The sequence below is a fragment of the Quercus lobata genome, chromosome 5 (genome assembly GCF_001633185.2).
Source record: "Quercus lobata isolate SW786 chromosome 5, ValleyOak3.0 Primary Assembly, whole genome shotgun sequence".
NCBI lineage: Eukaryota > Viridiplantae > Streptophyta > Magnoliopsida > Fagales > Fagaceae > Quercus > Quercus lobata.
This window is the reverse complement of record NC_044908.1, coordinates 3,786,522-3,807,612: the sequence shown is the minus strand read 5'-3', so window position 1 is coordinate 3,807,612 and position 21,091 is coordinate 3,786,522. Positions and strand designations below refer to the sequence as shown.

The 21,091-nt window shown below is 32.6% G+C and overlaps 2 protein-coding genes and 1 long non-coding RNA gene across 7 annotated transcripts; 2 read left to right on the top strand and 1 right to left on the bottom strand.

The window, feature by feature from the left end:
• Nucleotides 1-3,197: 3,197 nt before the first annotated feature.
• On the top strand, nt 3,198-6,111 carry LOC115991631 (protein TIFY 10A-like). The gene is made up of 5 exons (XM_031115455.1): nt 3,198-3,603; nt 3,843-4,026; nt 4,784-5,070; nt 5,173-5,230; nt 5,751-6,111. The coding sequence occupies exons 1-5, from the start codon at nt 3,480-3,482 to the stop codon at nt 5,872-5,874; spliced, it is 777 nt and encodes a 258-aa protein (XP_030971315.1). The 5' UTR covers nt 3,198-3,479; the 3' UTR covers nt 5,875-6,111.
• A 5,651-nt stretch (nt 6,112-11,762) lies between these two features.
• On the bottom strand, nt 11,763-17,657 carry LOC115991630 (putative disease resistance protein At3g14460). Of its 5 annotated transcripts, none has more exons than XR_004092254.1 (3): nt 14,365-17,657; nt 13,250-13,692; nt 11,763-12,286 (listed from the first exon to the last, which is right to left on the bottom strand). XR_004092254.1 is itself a non-coding variant. In XM_031115453.1 (3 exons), exons 1-2 carry the CDS (start codon nt 14,750-14,752, stop codon nt 13,271-13,273), a joined length of 1,344 nt encoding a protein of 447 aa, XP_030971313.1. In that variant the 5' UTR covers nt 14,753-17,657; the 3' UTR covers nt 11,763-12,286; nt 13,250-13,270. The 5 variants fall into 5 exon arrangements, 4 of the variants coding, with proteins under 4 accessions (XP_030971313.1, XP_030971314.1, XP_030971312.1 ...); XM_031115453.1 differs by having other exon boundaries at nt 13,831-17,657; XM_031115454.1 differs by having other exon boundaries at nt 13,909-17,657.
• A 267-nt stretch (nt 17,658-17,924) lies between these two features.
• LOC115991629 lies at nt 17,925-19,680 on the top strand. The gene is made up of 3 exons (XR_004092252.1): nt 17,925-18,758; nt 18,862-18,917; nt 19,335-19,680. It is a non-coding gene; the product is annotated as an uncharacterized LOC115991629 (long non-coding RNA).
• Nucleotides 19,681-21,091: the final 1,411 nt, after the last annotated feature.

Sequence of the window (21,091 nt, the reverse complement as noted above, 5' to 3'; positions counted from 1 at the left end):
CGCCGTCAGTAGTGTGCCAAATGACTTAATTGCTCTTTTTAGGAAATTGCACCCTCAATTTCACTCATGCTTTCAACTTTCAACTTTCCACTTTCCCCACTTTCAACTTTCAAGCCTAAAACATAAAAAGAAACCCATTTGGGAAATTACATTTCACCCACTATGATTCTTAAAAAAAAAAAAAAAAAAAACATTTCACCTACTATTTTGTTTTTTTAAAGAATTTCAAAAGTCTAAAACTTATTTTAAGTGAATGTTTGGATAGTGACAAGCATTCTAGGTTTTGTGCGTCCAACATTTTTTAATGGGTCTCGTGTATTGTTCATGAAACTTACAAATATTTTTTTTTGTTTAGAAAAATAATTTTAAAATTAGTTCTTATGATACTATTTACATATTTAAAAATTATTTTACTACAATGTTCAATTTTTAATTTTCAGCAATAAGCGGTATCCAAACAGACCCTAAATATGCAATTGTTTTGATTTTTCTTAAATAACAAATATTTTAAGTTATTGTGCATGATTTTTTTTTTTATAATAAAAATTATTAATAATTTATTGGTTTGTACTTTGTATGCACAAATTTATTGTTGTGATTGTGTTTTTATATCTATGCACTTTGTATGCACAAATTTATTTTTAACTGCATGTTGTCTTGATTCTTCATCAATTATAAATTACAGTGCATGATATTTTTTTTTATTGAAAAAATAGTAATTTATTGATTTACATGCATAAATTCTTGTTATTTGTATTTTTTTTAATATTCATATAAAATTTAACTTTATTTTTAGATTTATATATAATTATATCTTTAATAAACATTAAATGCACCTTAACTTAAATCTTTAATCCATTGGTTTACAACACTTATAATAAATTGAATCACTAGGCTAAAGTCATGACAATAGCATATGAAATGATAAGTTTTGTTATTAGATTATCTCTTTAGTTCTTCTCAAAAATGATTATCTCTTAAGTAAAAGTGTAAAATTTAATTTAATTTCCTAACTTTTACTTCAATTTTTAAATTTGTCCTTATTGTCAAATTACTCCTGAAAGTTTAATTGTCAATTTAGTTCCCCACTTTGTTAAAATAAGTCAATTAGATATTAATTCATTTTGTGAGTGACTAAATTATTAAAAAGTATACCTTTAGAACTAATTTGATAAATGAAATTCAATTTAAGGGACAAAATAGAATTGTAACCTAATAAAAACATAATATGGTCAAATATTGTTATAAAATCAAAGAGTAACTACAATAATTTTATTAGCTAAAATTATTAGGGAAAATATCCATTAACCCAAAAAACAGGTTGGATTAATCTCTGAGCTTCGTTTTTGCAATTTACAGAATAAAAGATCATCATTAGATTATTCACCGTTGAAATACCTTTTAGCTGTTCAAAGTGAAAATTGTTTTAATTGATTAAACTTTCAAAAGTAAAGAAGGCACATTTGAATTTCCTTCCAAAAAATTATGAGATTTAAGAATTCTTCTTTTAGGTAACTAGCTAGTCTCATTTTAGATCATATTGTACTCCTTTTTATTCAATGAACTTTGACAATCTGGTATATACGGTTCAAAATATTCTATCAAAAATCATAATTAAAAGGTTATAAATGAAGGAATAATATCGAATTTCCACTACTCAACTTAATATTTCGATAAGGGTGATGACCTGTGAACAGCTCATAAAATGTCACAATGATATAGATCCCCGAGGTGTAGTTTTTAATTCAATTCTCCACATGGCAAAAATATACTATATATATGAAAACAAAAGATTAGAGAAAGAAATAAAAAGTGATATTAAAAAAATGTCATGCACACAAAGAATCTAACAACATTTTTCACAATAATTAAATTGACAAAATTTGAATGGTTCTCATCTTTATTTATTATTGACGTCACATTTTTACCTACTATTAACAATCCATCACATCAACATGTGTATAATTTTTTGTGCCTATAGACTCCAAAAAAAGAAAGAATCAGAGAGTAATGCTAATGAATGCTCTAAGGATAGTGATTAAGATGTATTTTATACTTTAGTAAATAATATTTTTAAATGTTTTTCAAAAATAAAGTTGAACTGTTCACACACACACACACACACACATATATATATATATATATCAAAGAAAGCAAACACAACCGTAATGAATTTGTGCATATAAGTCAATAAATCATTAACATGTATATTTTATTTTTGAAGAGCATGCATTACAGTTCATGATTAAATATTTATTAATCTTTAATATGTGCTTGTATCGTATGCCACTTGTTGACTTGACCCTTTTATTACTAGAATTTAATAATTACAACGTAAAAGAAAGGAAATTCTCTAAATATCTCCTTTGAATTTTATTAAGAAGTTCCAAATGAACTATAAGGCTCTCGGAAAGATAAAGACTTTAAGGAGTAATGCTAAAGGTATAAAATTTTCAAAATCTTTTTATTTTCATAACAACACATGTGACAAATTATGATTACCATCATTTTTACATGGATTACTACACCATATTTGTTAGTGCTATTATTAATTATGAGAAAAAGGTTACGTGTGTTGGTTTCACCCAAAATAACATTTTTGCTTTTATTTATTTATTTTTTGTCAGTGTGTGTTTTTTTAAAAGAAATTAATAAAATTACATCTTTTTAATAAAAAAATCTAATTTAATTTTATCTTTTTATCATACATATAGCTTAAAAGTTATCTAAAAATATTTTTATCCCATATTTAACAAATAAACTACAAAAAAAGGAGACTTGTTTAGAAATAGAATCAACAAGACGAAGGTAACTTGGAATCCTCTTTTATTCTTTTTGAGTCACAATCCACAGTTTGTGGTGGAGAATTTACTGTTCCTTAATAATGCAGATAATGTTTGTAATTGACTTACTTATATTTATATTTAATCTAATATATTATCCTTTTTAACCACAAAAAAAAAAAAAAAAAGAGTAAAATTGATTTACCAAAAAAGAGAGAGTCAAGATTGGACCTAGTCCACCATGGACAATCTTGTAAATGTATCATCTCTCGATAGGTGGGTCACACTCCTTCTCCATTGACTAGTTTTGTTGGATTTATGATTACTGGTATTTGGCCATCCACCTCTTTTTCTGATGCAAAAAACACGTGCTTGAAAAGGAAATTTATTAAATTGAGAAATTTCCATGACCATATTCAGAGTTGGAGTAATGAACAAGGACCCCCACCTCCTAGGGTCCTAGCAAATCATGTTCAAAGCACATGTTTAAGGAAGCTACCCAATCCCTTACACTTAAACACCTATATCCTCTCCTGTCTTAGTCTTTCACCCAAGTCCCCAAACTATAATACTCTTTGAGCATTTGGATTAAGCTTTCCAAATCAAAATCTTCAAAAAAACATCAGTCACACAAAATTTCCTTTCATTGTTTTGTGGTGAGAATAATATAGCTGAAAGTTTTCTAGCCAGACAAACATGTTGAAATACAGCAAGGCACAAGAGAAGTCCAATTTTGCACAGACGTGCAACCTCTTGAGCCAGTACATGAAGGAGAAAGGAAGTCTTAGCCTTGAAATGACTAGGAAACCAGAACCCAAAGGTACTGCTTTCTTTTCTCTTTATTATCTTCACATCTCTTTTGGGTTGTCTTACTTTTCACTTTAGAAGTTGTAACTTTTTGATTTTTGCTCTCTTATTATGCCCTTTGAATTTCTCATTTCTTGAGAGGAAGGTTGAAGATTTCTGAAATCTATGCATGTTTATATTTTTTGACTTCCAAGAAGTCTCAGTTTTAGAACAAAGGGTCTCATATACTTTCTTTGTCTGGCCATGTTTCAGAAAACCCCCAGACACCAGTGGCAACCACTATGGATTTGTTAACAAACTTGGAAAATTCAGGTGAAGCTTTGAGACAAAACGCTGTGGCTCCGGCCTCAAACGTGCAACCCATGGACTTTCTTCAAAAGCTTAGTGTTTGTCCCTCAAACCCAACTGAAATGGCTACCAATAAGGCTGATTCCAGGTGTGTAGCCCTTTGTGTTTGCTTTTTTTTTTTTTTTTTTTTTTTGAATGTATTGAAAGACGAATAATATATCTTCTCCATTTTTTATTTATTTTTGAAACGGTGTTTGATATATACGCTTAAAATCATATATTTTGTTGTTTGAGAACATGTGTAGATATATGCATGTAAAAATATATATAAAAATATGTGTAATGTTGTTTAAAAATTAAAAATATATAAATAAGCGAGCTAAAAAATGAAGCCTAAGTTAGCTTTATTGTTTTTGGATATTGATGAACATTATTATTATTATTATTATTTGAGAAACATGGAGCACATGCTTGTGCTCAAATAGTTAGATGGTGAACATAAAGTTAATTTTTAAACCAAAAAGAACATAAAGTTAAATTCGAAGCGAATGTTTGTGCTCAGATAGTTAGATGTCATCCATGTACGAAGTCATCTGAAATTACATAAGAACACCTATTATAGGCACCAAAAGAACTACATAAACACGATTATATTCTAGTAATTTGTTGTAACTTGTAAGGGTATATTAGGGGGAGGAAAAGTCATGCACGTACGTATAGCTTAAGCATAAACTTCATGGGTATTTGGAACATCTCAGCTTTAATCCTTGAACAAAAACATATTGTCATTAGTGTAATTTATTTGGTATAAGAAAGTTGGTGGTCGACCCTAATTAATCTGTCGAGAATTCTTAATCGTTCTCAAAATGTTTTGAGACTAATGCTTAATTGTGTTGTTGTTGTAGGAAGCCTGCAACCATGGAGGCTGTGACAGCCCAGATGACCATATTCTATAGGGGCCAAGTTCTAGTATTCGATGACTTACCAGCTGAGAAGGCAAGGGAAATCATAACTGTGGCTACCAAGGGAAGCTCTAGTGTTTCTAATGGCTTTGTTTCTACTCCTGCTAGCATAATGGAGAAAGTTAGATCAAGAAGTCCCATGGCTTCTGAATCAAATGTTGTAGCCGCGTACGAAAGGAATACTACCACCAAAGAAAGGGTTCAACAGCAACCTCGTGCCATTGGTTCTGGTAATTGCCTTGTCTCATGTGAATAATTTAAGAGGAAAATGTTTTCAACTTTCAAAAGCTTTGTGTATTAACATTTTTGTTACAATTTTTTTTACCTTCCAGATCTGCCTATTGCAAGAAGAGCTTCACTTCACCGGTTCTTTGAGAAGAGAAAGGATAGGTAAGCAATTCTTTAGAAGATATAAAAGAAAAGGAAAAAAAAGGAAGCAATGATGTGTTTAATTTGTAGAGTTTTATTCTCTTTCCAAAAAAAAAAAAAAAAAAAAAAAAGTACTGCCCAAATATTCTAGAATTTGCATGAGCTTTAAGGAACTTTTTTTTTTTTTTTTTTTTTTTTTTGAGAATCGAGCTTTAAGGAACTTGGGTGGATCTTCAAATTTATTTAACAATGCAAAAAAAAAAAAAAAAAAAAAAAGTAGTCAAATTTTGGTTCAGGTTATATTTAGTCCCTAAATTTTTTGAGGGGAACAAAATAGTGCTTAAAAAATTGTGATTGGTACATTTATGATTTTTTGAAGATTGAAGAAAATTTTCAACTTTTAAGGATAAAAAATAGAACTTGACAAATTTTAGGACTAGGCATATTTGTTGGTCCCCTTTTTTTTTTTAATGGGTTTCATTTCTGTCATGTAGATCAATTAATGATGTTCTTTTCTAAAAAATTTTTGCTTATTTTTCAGGGCGGCAGCAAATGCACCATACCAAGTGAACCCACCTTCACCAGCTGCACCCAAGCCTGAGGAAAGCAATCCATGGATTGAGGTGGGAGGTCAATCTTCAAACCAGCTTGAGCTCAAGTTATAGTTACCACCTGATCACCATTTTCTATGTGACTTAGGTTACCTCCCTCTGGTGCCTTAAAAAGTTAAAATCCTAACTATACTTGTCAGCTCTTCTGTGCTTTTATTTTTTGGGTTTAATTATTTTAGAATTTATACATATATATTTTTTTAGATTAGTGAGTATGGCCCAAGAAGAGGAGAATTTGTAAATTTAATTTATTACGTGATTTCTGAAGATTTGAAATTTCTTTTCTGATTAGTACTTGTGTTGTGTATGTGTTATCTAGAAATTTTATTAATCAATTGCTAACGAACAATTAGCCATAAATATTGGAGTTTAAGTGACACTCTAGTCATAATAGTAATTTTTTTTTTTTTTTTGGGTCTAGCCTTACATTTGTGCTCAAATTCCACTTCCCTCACTATTTAGCTAAAAGTCATGTTCAGCTAGTACACAAAACTCTTATTTTTGTAGAGTTTGAGAGAGGTCATAATAAATAATTTTATCTCCAATTTTTTGAAAAGAGTAATTCTTTGACTCGAATCCACTACTAATTACTTTTAGTGGAAGACACTTGTTATTGTACCAAACCCGACATCACTATCTATCTATCTCAAAACAAATTAGGGATAAATATTTTTGAAACTTTTCTTCTGGTTTTAGAGAAGCCACCGCTCACTATCTGGTCCACAGGGTTGTTGTATTCTCCCACCTTGGGGAGCTATCACCAATTCATCACCGTCTTCCCTGAGCTCAAAGATGGGTAGGGCCTTTAGTCCTTAGTATTTTGGATGTTTTTTCAACAAAGTTTGACATTCATCACACACGTGCAGTTTAAGAAATATCAATATATTAAAGGAAAAGTTAACAGATGACTGGGGACAGTTTAAGAAATATATTTAAAATAATTTTATGAGAAAAAAAAAAAAACTAATTTTTTTACAGCATTTTTTACTTCTCATAAAAGTAGTACTAAAATGGTATTTTAATAAATGCTCCAAGACACTCGTTAACCGAATTTATATTGTCGGATTTTGAATTGTGTCATTCCACTTCAAAACCAATTGGTGACGAGGAAGACACACTCAAATCTTTTATGACCTTTGACATCACACCACACGGACCTGTTTTTTGAGCAGTTATAGGGAGTCAAATTGTGGTCCCTTGATGTATATATTAAATAGAAAATTTATTTCAAATTCTAAAGATCAATGAGTTCTTATGAGACTATATGAAGAAAGCTATGAGTCATCTAATGACTTTGCTTTAAAGTTTGTTTCAAATTCTAGTTGCAGCATTATTATTGAGATAGGGAGAAAAATTAAGAAAATGTTGGTATTACTTGGGATTGAATGTCATAAGTCACAACAAATGGGATCAGATTACAAGATTAATTAACATTTCATTTGTTATGATGGTATTAAAATGTTTTATGTTTTTGAATAGTGAAAAACGTTTTCCAAAATATTACATATATTTACATATATTTGTGAAATTCAATTAATTTAACTGGTAAAGTTTCTTATTGTTAAATAAAATATCAGAATTAAGCCTCGGTCTATATTAAAAAAATTAAAAAAAAAACATTATATATTCTATAGACCCCAAAATGAACTATACATTATCAAAAATAAAAACTCCCTCAAACATTCTTGAACAAACTGCTACTCTTCTGGCAGATTTTCGTAAAAGGTCAGCTCCTTCACGCTTGAAACTTCGTCCTGCAGCTACAAAGTGGAAACCTCCTGCTCTGGCCGAGTATAAAACAAACTATGATGATGCTATTTTTGATGATTTAAATGAAGCTGGAATTGGGTTGGTGGTTTGAAACTATTAGGGGAGGTCATGGCAGCCATGTCTGAAAAAATTCCTCTGCCTTCATCAGTTGTTATGGTGGAAGTTCTTGCAGCTAGAGGGGCAATCCAATTTGTGAAACAAATTGGTATTACCCACTCTGAGGGTGATTTTTGAGCTTGTTTGTAAAGCTCTCATAAGCGAGGTCTCTTCTCTCGTCCTTTGGACATATTATTAAAAACATTAATTTTTTTGTTGGCTCGTTTGTGAACCATTCCTCTTCTCATACTGGGAGAAAAGGTAACTCTTTTGCTCATGTTTTAACCAAGAGAGTTAGGTTTTCTTTTCTATTGATAATCTAGATGAAGTCTGTTTCTCAAGAGATAGTTAATTTCTTTGTATTTTGATGTTGAAGTTCTTTAATTAATAATAAGCAGCACTAAGCTTTTTCTCAAAAAAAAAAAAGAAAAAGAAAAAATCCCTCAATAGTAATTTTCTTCTTTTCGTACAATCTCTAGAGTAATCATTACGGAGTGTGGAAGACAATATTTAAATTGTACTGTATCTATTAAAAAAAATTATATATTCAATATACCACCAAAAATAACCTAAACACTATCAAATTAATAAAACCCCCTCAATAGTAATTTCTCTCTTTTGGCGCCATCTCTTTCTAAAGACTAACAGTTAACTATTTTTCTCCGATTACTTTCTTTACTCAGATTAGTCACGATCTCATTTAGGGATGTTCACTAAACCATAAAAACCGTGCAAATCGTAAAAATCGCACCAAAATTACCTGCAAAATGGTATAACCATATCGCACCGCAAGTAATAGTATACCGCATTGCATGGTGCAGTACAGTTTGCAGTTTTATAATAAGAAAAATGCACAAACCACACCGCACTCTCACTATATATTAATTTTTTAATATTAAATATATTATTAATAGATTAATAACCCTAATTTTCAAAAAAAAAGTTTAATAACCCTAGAAAGTGTTTATTAAGAAAGTCAACTCAAAATAAAGAAAAACTAACTCAGTAGTTTAAAACTTGGCCCAAAACACAGGGAAAAATTAGTTTTGGGTTGAGCAGGAAAAGCCCAAAATTTGAAAATATACCGGCTTCAAACTATATCTTATATACTGCACCACACATGTGATCGCAAAAATGAGGTGCGGTGCAGTTATGATTTTGGCTAAACTCTAAATCGGAATGCATCACACCGCATTATACATGTGACCGCAAAAATGATATGCGGTGCGGTTATGATTTTGGTTAAATTGCACCGCAAAATATGGTGCTAAAAATGGCCCAAAATTACACCGCACTGCACTGCGAACACTCCTAGCTTATTTAATTTTTCATGTAGATTTTGAATTTAGGGTTTGTTTTTCAATTTGATGTTCCAAAAAAAAGAAAATATTTTCCTATTTCAGGATCTAATTTTGTGAATTAAAATTTTTCTTCCTATGATTATTTAAAATTACAAAAAATATTAATAATTTCTCGTGAGAGTCAAACAAAAAAATTGACTCATTTTTAGGATTGAAGAGTCATAACTAAACCCATAAAACAAGTTACTTTTCCCAAAAAAAAAAAAAAACGTTTTCCAAAAATACAAGCCATTTTTCACAAAATATTTTTTGTTGTAACAATAGAGCCTAAACAATGAAATATTGGATGCCTTCTATTAGCATGAAAAGAGGTCCAAGATTTTAACAAAAAAAATGCCAAGCATGATAAATTCTTTGACAGAGATGAATTGTTCAATACGTTCTCTCATTAGTGAAACACAATCAAACTGTTGGGGGGTAGTGGTCATTAGTTTTAAGAAATTCAGCTGATTTTTTTATTTATTTTTTATGTGAGCTCTTTATTTATTTATTTTTTTAAGTTGGCTAAAAATATAAAGTAGACAAAAATTAATCAAAGAAAAATATAATAATCACTATTCAGCCTATATTTATTTATTAATTAATGCGCTTTTCTTGGCATGATGTCACAAAATCAAGTCTATCCCATCCAGGTTACTAATCAAATTACTAAGCCAGGGAAATGTGAATAGGTATAGTAAGATTTAATCTAGATTATTTACACATTACTTTGTAAATTATAAGTAAGAAGTTTTTGGAGTCATATAAAAGTATATTGTGCATGCACACGTAGACAAATATACTCACAAGTATGTTTACCCTTTCGTTGGAGTTGTTTTTTTCTTGTTACTGCTTAGGAGAATTGACTCCTTAGAATGGGATGAAATGTTATTGTTATATAGGTCCATATTTTTAGGTTGGCTAATCATATACAATTCTAAAAGTTAGAACATAGTTTGTCCTGTTAGTTGGTATCGTTTAAATATTTAGTCAAGATAAATTATGGTTTAAATAATTAAATTTCCTATGTTTGGTCACGTCAATAAACGCTATATGAGGTAACCTTAGATTTAGTGTTAAATTTTCTATATGTTTTATCAGTTTTCTTGAGTTATTAGTTATATGTTTTATGTGATTCGTGTTTGTTATTCAATTTAAATCTAAAGCATAATTAAATTAATTAATTACTTGACTAAGAGTTGGTTAATATTTTGACAATTGGGGCCTAAAAGGCTAAAACTCTAATAGTTATTAGATCATATAATCATTTTTTTTTATCTCTAAAAAAATAGAAAAAAGAAAAAGAAAGACCATACAATCATTTGCCTCAATTGATTGTACAAATGAAATGGATTAAGATAACGAGCAAACATTTCAAAATTACTTCCATCATCAATCGGATATGAGTCAAGGGTTGTCTCTAGCTCGACCGACATTAGATAATATTCTCTCACATAAAACCTCAAGTCCTCGATAATGGAGATCAACTGTATGTAAAAACATGCACTTGTTGCCTCCCTCTCCCATTTTGACCTTGAAGTTCATCTTTATTCGGATTTTCTTGAATAAGAATTGTCAATAGCTTATGTGGATTTTAACAGCATTTGAGATTGATTTTAGTTATAGATATTTTTATTTCTTACGTACCTCAAAATCAATGACTTTTGTTTTAAGATATGAACCAGGGTACAAAAATTTTTCCTCATCTTTGTAAAGACATTCTATTAAGCAAAAGCTAAATGCTCTTGTTCAGCGTTTTTGGGGGCAGAGTCAGAGTGTAGTTTTTTTTTTTTTTTTTTTTTTTTTTTTTTTTTTTTTAAATTTAATCCTAAATAAAAACTTCTATTTTTAAAATTTTTATTATTTCAAAAAAAAAAATTATTATGGATTTTTTAATGTAATAAAAAAAAAAAAAAAATCAAAACCACTTTGTTTTGGGTACTTAATGGTAGATTGCTTAACAAATGCAAACAAGAAGCCTTGATTGAACCATTTTGAAACTTAAAGACTTAATTGAACAAAACCAAAGTTAGATATTCGAACTGAATAATAATAAAACTTAGAGGATAGGTTTTGTTTTTTTGCCTTTAAATTAAATATTGTAGAGAAGGGGAAGTAGGAGAGCCTAAGAATGAGAATGCAAGATTTACATAGTTCAACCTAACAATCTACATTCATAGGAGAAAATCTAAGTAGCGACATTTTTAATATTTTCAATTGCATATTACATAGAATCTAAGTAGGGTATACATAGGAGCTAGGCTAACCTTACATGGGCCGTTTGGGCCCTAACATCTTAACACATATAAACTTGATATCTTTAACAAAGCTAACACCTCTTATACTGGTTGCTTGAGCTTGTAGGTCACTGTAACACTTGCCCTCACCATGTCCTTGAATTTGTCTGTTTTCTGAATATTTCTCAAGCTCTTTGTTGGTTGAGAGCGCAAAACACTTTGAATTTCTCAATGCTTCAAGGTTAACAGAGCTTGTCTGAAAATGAGGAAGGAAGTGAATTGGAATTATTATCCCAGCTAAAACATCTAGCAGTATACCCATTCTATCTTTGCAAAACAAGCAAGATGTTGGGAGTATACATGAATTCCCAGATTTGTAAGATGCAAAAAAAAAAAAAAATAATAATAAATAAAATTAAAAAATTAAAAAATTAAAAAAAAAATACACAAAGGCAATCACATGACACAAGAAATTACGTGGTTCGGCAATTTACCTACGTCCACAGAGTTGTAATGATTTCACTATTTTCAAGGAGATTATACAAAGTATGACAGTACAGTTTTTCTCTCTAAAATAACATCCCAAAGCCTAATCTGAAGCAATATATCTCACACAGTGGACTTACAACGGGCTAAGTCTTAAAAAATCTCCCATTAAAAATCATAATACTTTTATATCGAGTCGGGTCATAATTCGGACAATTACAAACTAGGCTCCATATTGCCCAACATATGAACTTTCCAGCTGAATCTCTTAAGACCCCATCACACCTTGCATCTCTTATAACCCATCACACCATGCAGAACCAGGAATTGCCATCCTTAATTGCTGGCCTCTAACCTGCCAGTGCCCCGTTTGATGTGCTTCCCTCAGCTTGATAATTTGGTCCTTCTTCAATAACCCTCCCTTCCCTGCAAAAGCTGCTTTATGTTCTCACTGTAATTAAGAACCATCACAGTGATCTCACTGCCTTTGAAGGTAGATTTGTTACTGAAGAAGTGTAAATCGCTCACAGTCTGTAGCTGAAAAAATGTAAAATGAAATTAGTCCAAGTGTCATTGTTGTTCTATATTTCAGTTAATGAGCTTACAGTCCAATCCTTAGTGGAGCAAGGATGAGCCAATTCGGACAGCCCTTCCAAATGGCAAGTAATGAAAAAAAATTATCAAAAGACTCACTTCCTTCATTGTGTAGAGTGCATGAAATCTCAATGTCAATATGCTTTTTTAGCAATATTTCCTTTACAACTAGAGCTCTAGTCGAGATTTTCCAAAGGAAAATTATTATTTTCACATGAAGCCTAAGCTGCCAGAGAGTTGGCTAAATGTTAGGACTAAATCAACACATACGGAGTGAATGTGAACAAGCTTGGTAGTTGAACTTAATAATCTAAGGAATTTTTAATCTTCTCCCTAAATAATTTTCATTAGCCAATGAATTAGTTCGGTCCTAACCTAAATCACCCACAGAGTAAGGCCTTTGAAATGGCTTTTAATTGCTGCCCTTCACCGAAAACGAAACACACAGAAAACCAAATTTTATAGTACTAATTTTTTTTTTTTTTAGAAACAAATTTTATAGTACTGTGGAACATTCTAAATAGTCCCCAATGAAAAAAAAAAAAAAAACAAAACAAAACAAAACTGCCTGAAATTTTGCAGGGCCTCTTAAAACTAGACCAAATTTCTCACACCCATTACCTCAAATATAAATTCTACTAGCATCTGCTGCAACGTTGCAAGAATTAGCTTGGGTTAAGGTTCGAATTTTTAAAATTATAGTGTGTGTGTGTGGAGAGAGAGAGAGAGAGAGAGAAGAGGAGGAGGAGGAGGATGGTGTTTGTGTTTTGAGTATATTGCTGTATTGAGCTTTCTAATTTCTACATCTTAAATGAAATGAGCACTATTATCATACAAATTCTTAATGGTGGAGTTTGTGAAAGCAAAATAACAGTGGAATTTTTTTTATAAAAAACAATGTTGTACCTGGAAGAAGTAAATGTATACTTATGTAGTTTTTCCTCTTTGTTGTGCATGGCCATCAATCAGAATGCAAGGGATATTAGCTATCTTGAGCCACTCTCGCCCATCGCCTTTCTTACAATGTTGTTCCAGCAGATGACACCTATAAATATAAAGTTTCAGAAGTGAGAGAGGCAGACCTTTCTCAGGAAGGGATGAGAGTTTAGAGCAATCATAGATCAGCAGTTTTTTAAGAGCAGAGAGGTTTTGAAAGCCCTTCGAGGATAGGAATACTAAATTTGGAAAACTCATAATCTCCAAGCGAGTGAGAGAGCTAGGCAACATCATCATATTCTTCCCTTCTTCAGGAAACGACTGCCACTCTGAAAATCCATAAATCTTGAGATATTTAAGAGAAGTGAGTTTGTGCAATCCCCACTTAGCTACTTGCTTACCGATATTGACACCTGACAAATTAAATGATGTTAGATTGGTGGGGAAACCCTCTTCATGAAACAATGTAATACTTGGACATTGCCATATACTTAATTTTTGAAGAGAGGTAAGGATGTACATGCATTTGGGCAAGCTCTTAAGATTCTTACAATCTTGAATCACAAGCTTTCTCAGGTTGGTAGGGAGCAACCCTCCATCTGGAAAGGAAACAAGACTAGAACACCCACCTATGTTGATCTCATTGAGGTGGCATAGTTTGTGTAGGCCCTCGGGTAAGGTCTTAAGCTTTTCACAATGCCATATTTTAAGTTGTTCAAGAGATGCATTGTTGTGTAGTGTATTTGCTATTGACTCCAACATTGGACAAAGCCGCATTGAAATGTGTTTTAGGGCTGCAGGTAACTGGTCTCTTGATGATAAGGATGTCAGCTTTAAGCATCCATAAATCTTAAGGTGTTTAAGCATGACAGATAGGTTGCCACTTGATGATAAGCATTTTAGAGATTTACAATCCTTAATCTCTAAGTGTTGAAGAAAAGATGCATTGTTGTTACTGTTGCCATGAAGATTCTCCTCTATCATTTTTAGAGAAGAAGAAGGAGAAGCCTCTCCCACATCCACCACAAACAACAAATTCTCACAATTATGTACATCTAGCCTTTTTAAAGAAGGAGGTAGCTTACCTCTTGAAATGGAGGTTAAAGAAGCACATCCCTCAATAGTTGCGTGTTCTAGACACGTACAATTGGATATTGGCAAGGAGTTCAGAGCATGGCAACTTTCAATTGTTATGGTCCTTAACATAGAAGGCAAGCTAATGTTGACAAGTCTTGGGCATGATTTGATATATAGCCTTACAAGGGACTCCAGCCTATCTTGCCACAGTGATGTTGTTAGCTCCTTACAATTGTATATCTTCAGATATTCGATCTTTGTTAACCTTTGCATGAACTTCTCCTTCAAAATATTTGGCATTGGCATAGAAAAAAACACTGATTTTAGGGAACTTAACTCGATTGTATTTTCGCTCCGCACCTTTTTGCATCCCACAATTTCTAATTCATGAAGCATTGGAAGGCTTGGTATTGAAACAAACAATTGCTTACATTGATGAACAAAAATTTTTTCCAACGATGGGAGATGGTGGGGCAAATTTCTTTGCAATTTGGGGCATCTATAGATAGTAAGCTCATACAATCAAGGGAATTCGTACTCACCTCCATGAGGAATCCAGTCTTGCCATTCCTGCATATTTTTGAAGCAAAGTTTCTCTAAGGACTGAAAAGGTTTCAAGCAACTTTCCCCCATAAAACTCAGGGCCAATGCTCCTTACCTTAGCCATTCCTTTAATGACAATGTCTTTGACAGAGGGTAGTTGCCCGATTGCAGGCAAGGATGTACAATTTTTACAATTCTCAATCCTTAGGAGCACCATATTTGAAAATGAAGGATCTCCTAACCAAGTTGGGAATTTTTCACCAACATAGCCCTCAATAAAAAGTTCTTTCACCATGCTTGGAGGTCGTAACATGTCAAGAACATCAACTACAGCTCTTGTAACTTGTAAATCATCAAACTGCCATTTCATCACCAATACATCTAAATTCTTCTTACAATTCAAATAGGCATTTCTTGCATCCTCAGCATTAGGCACATTCTCCAAGCTTGAAATACAAAGTCTTCCTTGAAGAAACTCCAAGTTCATCAAATCCCCTATTTTAGATCCGATATCTTTCCCCACAACAAAATCAGATAAAGTTTGTAGGCTCTTTAATTCTTTTAGTCCCATAGGCATCTCTTTGATTAAAAGCACATCAGTAATATCAAGATGCCGAAGATTGACTAAATTCCCAATTTTCTCAGGTAATTTTGTTAGATGTGAACAACCTTTCAATATCAATGTTTGCAAATTGTACAAAGAAGTTATTGATTCTGGTAAACTTGTAATCTTAGTACAAGAAAGGTTGATGTATCTTAGATGTTTCAAATCACTAATTGAATTTGGTAGCTCATCTATTTCATATCCACTTAAAGATAATACCCTTAAGTATCTTAATTGGGGCAACAAAAAATTAGAAACATAATTTGTTAAGTAACCTTTGTTCTTTATTGGTAGCGGCAGGAAAGTTCGTAAACACACATCTTTGGAGAAGTCTTCAAATTTTGTGATACCATCACAAACACTGCGAATAAGAAATCTTGAATTGTTTATTGCCACCCAATTTATCCTCCAACCTATAGCACGAGTCTCCTGCTGCCCATTGAGCTAGATCATTGGTGAGATCATGCATAACAAAGAGTGATTCATTACTGCTTCATTGTTGGAAAAATGATCTCCCAATCAAATCACGGAAATACTCAACACCGAGATCTTCGATTGACTTGTTTTCTTTTGTTTCTTGAATTAAACCTTCTGCCATCCATAACAAGACTAGCTCTTTCTCCTCAAATTCATAATCCTTCGGGAATAGTGAACAATAGGCAAAACACCTCTTCAAATCCGAAGGAAGATATATATAGCTCAATCTAAGAGTTGGAAGAACATCATCATTCCCTTCTAACATATTCCATATCTTGTTATTCAACACATGTTTCCACTCATCACGATTGTGTATGGTGCTTAAAAGGCCTCCAAGAGCTTTTGCTACTAAAGGCAAGCCCTTACACCTCTCTGAAATTTTTTTGACCAATTTCTTCAAGTTCTGGACATACACTGAAATCTGTTGTGCCCAATGCGTGTTGGATAAATATTGTCAAACAAGCATCATTTGACAACCCTTTCAACTTATAAGCTTTAGCGGTGCCCAAGGTTGATGAAACCCGATCATTCCGAGTTGTGACAACAATCTTACTTCCTGGAGCTCCAAATTCAAAAGGACAACGTAGTTGAGTCCAATAGTCATAGCTTTCGTTCCAAACATCATCCAAAATGAGCAAAAACTTCTTGCCAAATAACTTATCTTTCAATTTGACTTGTAGTAAATTTAAATCATTAATATCATAGCTCTCATAAGTGATAGATTGTAGAATTACTTTTGTCACCCTTACAATGTCAAAATCTTCAGAAACATGAATCCATGCTTTCAAATCAAAGTAACTATCTACATTATCTTCATTGTAGATTAGTTGAGCAAGAGTTGTCTTACCCAAACCCGCCATACCAAGTATGGCAATAACAGACAGTTGAGCATCACCTGATTCACCACTCAGCAACAAGTTGATGATAGTCTTTTTATCTTCATCCCTGCCAAAAACCTGACCTTCATTGACCAGAGAAGTTGAGGGCAGTCTTGATCTTGTTGTTTTAGTCATTCCTTGAGCTTTGACTTTTAATTCCAAATCATTCTTCTGTGTCACAATTTCTTGCAATCTTGTGTCAATCTCTTTAATCTTGGACAGCATCCTAGCACTGAAAGTAACATAATTTCAATTCAAGCCAACACAACCAGGGATGAGCTTTAGCATCTTACTTGTGCTGGCTTCTGCACGCGCAGTCAACTCATGTCTCAATGCTTCAGTAGCAAACTCGTCCAAGATGTCTTCCACGTCATAAGCCAAGTCTTCGAGCTCATCCAGCCAAATCTTCACCACCCAGCATGTCACCTGCTTCTCCTCTACATCATCCAGAGCCGCACGGATTTTCATCAATGTTGTCTTCCACTTCTTAAGGTCGGCATCAAATTGCTCTTGGTTGAAGATCTTCAGCAAGTCAAGAGAGGTTAACTTGTCAAACAGCTTCTGAAGGAAATAGGATAGAGCAGCCTCTCTAACAACTGACATGGTTTGCTCACAGAAACAAGGGAACTATGGGCTAAGATTTCCAAAAATGAAGCAGGTGAGAGAGATTAGTGTTGAAGAAAGTTGTGAATCAGATCAGAAAGGTAGAAAAGGAACGAAGAAAAAGAAGAAAGAGGAGAAGATATGAAGTAGGAGAAGATATGAAGTCTGAGATAAGTAGTGTAGTGTGGTAGTTGTAGAATTGTAGGGCCGTTTGGTAACCCATTTTGAACCATCTTTTGAGTATTTTAGACACACTTATGCACATTTAGATGTATATCAAAAACACTCAAATAACATTACTTATACTAATGTGTACGTACAAACGCGAACTAGAATGTGTTCACACGCGAGTTAATTAGCTGGCATATGTATTGTAACTAATCCCATGTAGTTTGGGATATTTTAGGCGTTACTCTGTTTTTGTATATAGTCTCCATTTGACTTGTACAGTTTCATTCATTCAGTTTTGTAAGATCAGTTCAGTTAAAAGAAAGTTACAGCTTCTTTCAACTCTCTGTCATTTTGCAATTAGAGACCCAACGATCGCCAAGTCCTTCACGGAATGACCAACACACAAGGATTGCTTCGGCTTCTCTTTCCTCTGTTTCGGTTTCGCAATTGCTGGGTTTCTGGGATTTTTTTTTTTTTTTTTTTTTGGGATGGAGAGCTTCGGCTGAGTTTCGGCTAGGCAATGGTGTTCTTCGGATACATAGGGTAAAGTGAGTTTTGATTAATCTGAAACTGTGTTGTTGTGCTGTACAGTTTGCTTGAGAGAGAGTGTGTGAAGGCAATTATTGTGAAGAAAGAAGAAAGAAGAAATGTTGAAACAGTCAATCTGTGAAGAAAGTAGGAGAAAGGGAGGAGCTGGTCAGCTGCTGACTTGATGGAGACAAAGTCCTAATGCGGGTCTCACAAAGATGCAACTTGCAAGTATTAACAAAATCATTTAAAAGTGGTTTAGGAACAAGTAGCAACAATGAATTGGAAGGTAATTTCCTGCTGTTGGAGAAATTGGAGATCAGAATCATCAGATAACAAAGCTTGTTCACTCCAGTGGGGACGCTTCTTCCAGTTGCAAATTTGTTCCAAATTTCCAATGTCATGTTTCCAATGATTATGCCGAAAACACAAAGAAAGGGTTCCATGGCTTTGTTTCTACTCCTGCTAGCATGATGGAGAAAGTTCATTCAAGAAGTTCCATGGCTTCTGAATCAAATGTTGTAGCCCCGTACGAAAGGAATACCACCACCAAAGAAATTAAGGGTTCAACAACAACAACCTCGTGCTATTGGTTCTGGTAATTGCCTTGTCTCATGTGAATAATTTATGAGGAAAAGGTTTTCAACTTTCAAAAGCTTTGTGTATTAACATTTTTGTTGCAACATTTTTTTACCTTACAGATCTGCCAATTGCAAGAAGAGCTTCACTTCATCGATTTTGAGAAGAGAAAGGATAGGTAAGCAATTAGAAGATAGAAAAAGAAAAGGGAAATAGGAAGAAGCAATGATGTGTTTGTAGAGTTCTATTCTCTTTGAAAAAAAGTACTACCCAATATTCTAGAATTTGCATGAGCTTTAAGGAACTTGGGTGGATCTTCTAATTTATTTAACAATGCCCAAAAAAAAAAAAAAACCAGTATCCAAATTTTAGTCCCTAAATTTTTTGGGAACAAAATAGTGCTTAAAAAATTGTGATTGGTACATTTATGATTTTTTGAGGATTGAAGAAAATTTTCAAATTTGGATAAAATGTAGAACTTGACAAATTTTATGACTAAGCATATTTGTTTGTCCTTTTTTTAATGGGTTTCATTTCTGTCATGTAGATCAATTAATGATGTTCTTTTCTCTCTTTCTTTGGGCTTATTTTTCAGGGCGGCAGCAAATGCACCATACCAAGTGAACCCACCTTCACCAGCTGCACCCAAGCCTGAGGAAAGCATTCCATGGATTGAGGTGGGAGTTCAATCTTCAAACCAGCTTGAGCTCAAGTTATAGTTACCACCTGATCACCATCTTCTATGACTTAGGTTACACCTCCCTCTAGTGCCTTAAAAAGTTAAAATCCTAACTATACTTGTCAGCTCTTCTGTACCTTTTTTGGGTTTAATTATTTTAGAATCTATGCATATATTTTTTTAGATTAGTGAGTATGGCCCAAGAAGAGAAGAATTTGTAAATTTCATTTATTAAGTGGATCTGATTTCTGAAGATTTGAAATTTTGGCTCCGTTTGCTAATGGTGTTTAAACAATAGTTAAACGTTATAATACGTATTTTCACACATTTTTTTACCCACATGTATATTTAAACAGCGTTACTAAAAATCTCTTACCAAACGAGCTTCTAATTAGTACTTGTGTTGTGTATGTGTTATCTAGAAATTTTATTAATCAATAGCTAACAACAATTAGTTTTTTACCCACACGTATATTTAAACAGTGTTATTAAGAATCTCTTACCAAACAAGCTTCTAATTAGTACTTGTGTTGTGTATGTGTTATCTAGAAATTTTATTAATCAATAGCTAACAACAATTAGCCATAAATAGTGGGGTTTAAGTGACACTCTAGTCATAATAATATTTTTTGCCTAGCCTTACATTTGTGTTCAAATTCCACTTCTCTCACTACTTACCTAAAGGTCATATTTAGTGCACAAAACTCTCATTTTTGTGGGGTTTGTGAGAGGTCACGATAAGCAATCTTATCCTCCAATTTTTTTTTAAAAAATACTAGTTCTTTGACTCAAATCTACCACTTATTGTTTTTGATGGAAGGTACTTGTCATTGCACCAAACCCAACATCACTATCTACCTATCCCAAAACAAATTAACCATAAAGATTTTTGAAACTTTTCTTCTGTTTTTAGAGAAGCCGCCACTAGAGAAGCACCGCTCACTGTCTGGCCCATGGGGCTGCTGTATTCTCCCACCCTATGTACCAATCACCAATTCATCAACATCTTCCCTGAACTCAAAGATGGGTAGGGCCCTTAGGCCTTAGTGTTTTGGATGTTTCTTCAATAAAGTTTGACATTCATTACGCCCGTGCAAAGAGAGATATCTATATATTAAGGGGAAAGTTAACGGATGTTTTGTGGTCCATTTAAGAAATATATTTAAAATAATTTTATGAGAAAAAAAAAAAACTAATTTTTTTGACAGTATTTTATATTTTTCGTGAAAATAGCACTAAAATGGTAGATTAACAAATGCTTTGTGGACACTCGTAACTGAATTCATAAACTAAATTCATATTATAAATGGAAAATTTATGTCAAATTCTAAAGATCGATGAGATCTTATGAGACTATATGAAGAAAGCTATGAGTCATCTAATGACTTTGCGCTTTGAAGTCTGTTTCAAGTTTTAGACTTTTAGTTGAGCATTATTATTGAGATATGGAGAAAGTTGAGAAAATGTTGGTAATACTTGGAATTGAATGTCATAAGTCACAACAAATGGGATCATATTAAAAGATTAATTAACATTTCATTTGAAATGACGGTATTTTCTAGTGTTGGGTGCGGTAAAAAAAGGTAAGTAAGCAATGAAAAATAAGAAGAAAATGTTTTATGTTTTTGAAAAGTGAAAAATGTAAACAGATTTTTACATATATTTGTGATATT

Coding starts and splice junctions, on each gene's coding strand:
- LOC115991631 (XM_031115455.1), top strand. CDS start 3,480: ATGTTGAAATACAGCAAGGCACAAGAGAAGTCCAATTTTGCACAGACG. Junction 3,604..3,842: donor TAGGAAACCAGAACCCAAAG/GTACTGCTTTCT, acceptor GCCATGTTTCAG/AAAACCCCCAGACACCAGTG. Junction 5,071..5,172: donor ACCTCGTGCCATTGGTTCTG/GTAATTGCCTTG, acceptor TTTACCTTCCAG/ATCTGCCTATTGCAAGAAGA.
- LOC115991630 (XM_031115451.1), bottom strand. CDS start 14,752: ATGCTTCATGAATTAGAAATTGTGGGATGCAAAAAGGTGCGGAGCGAA.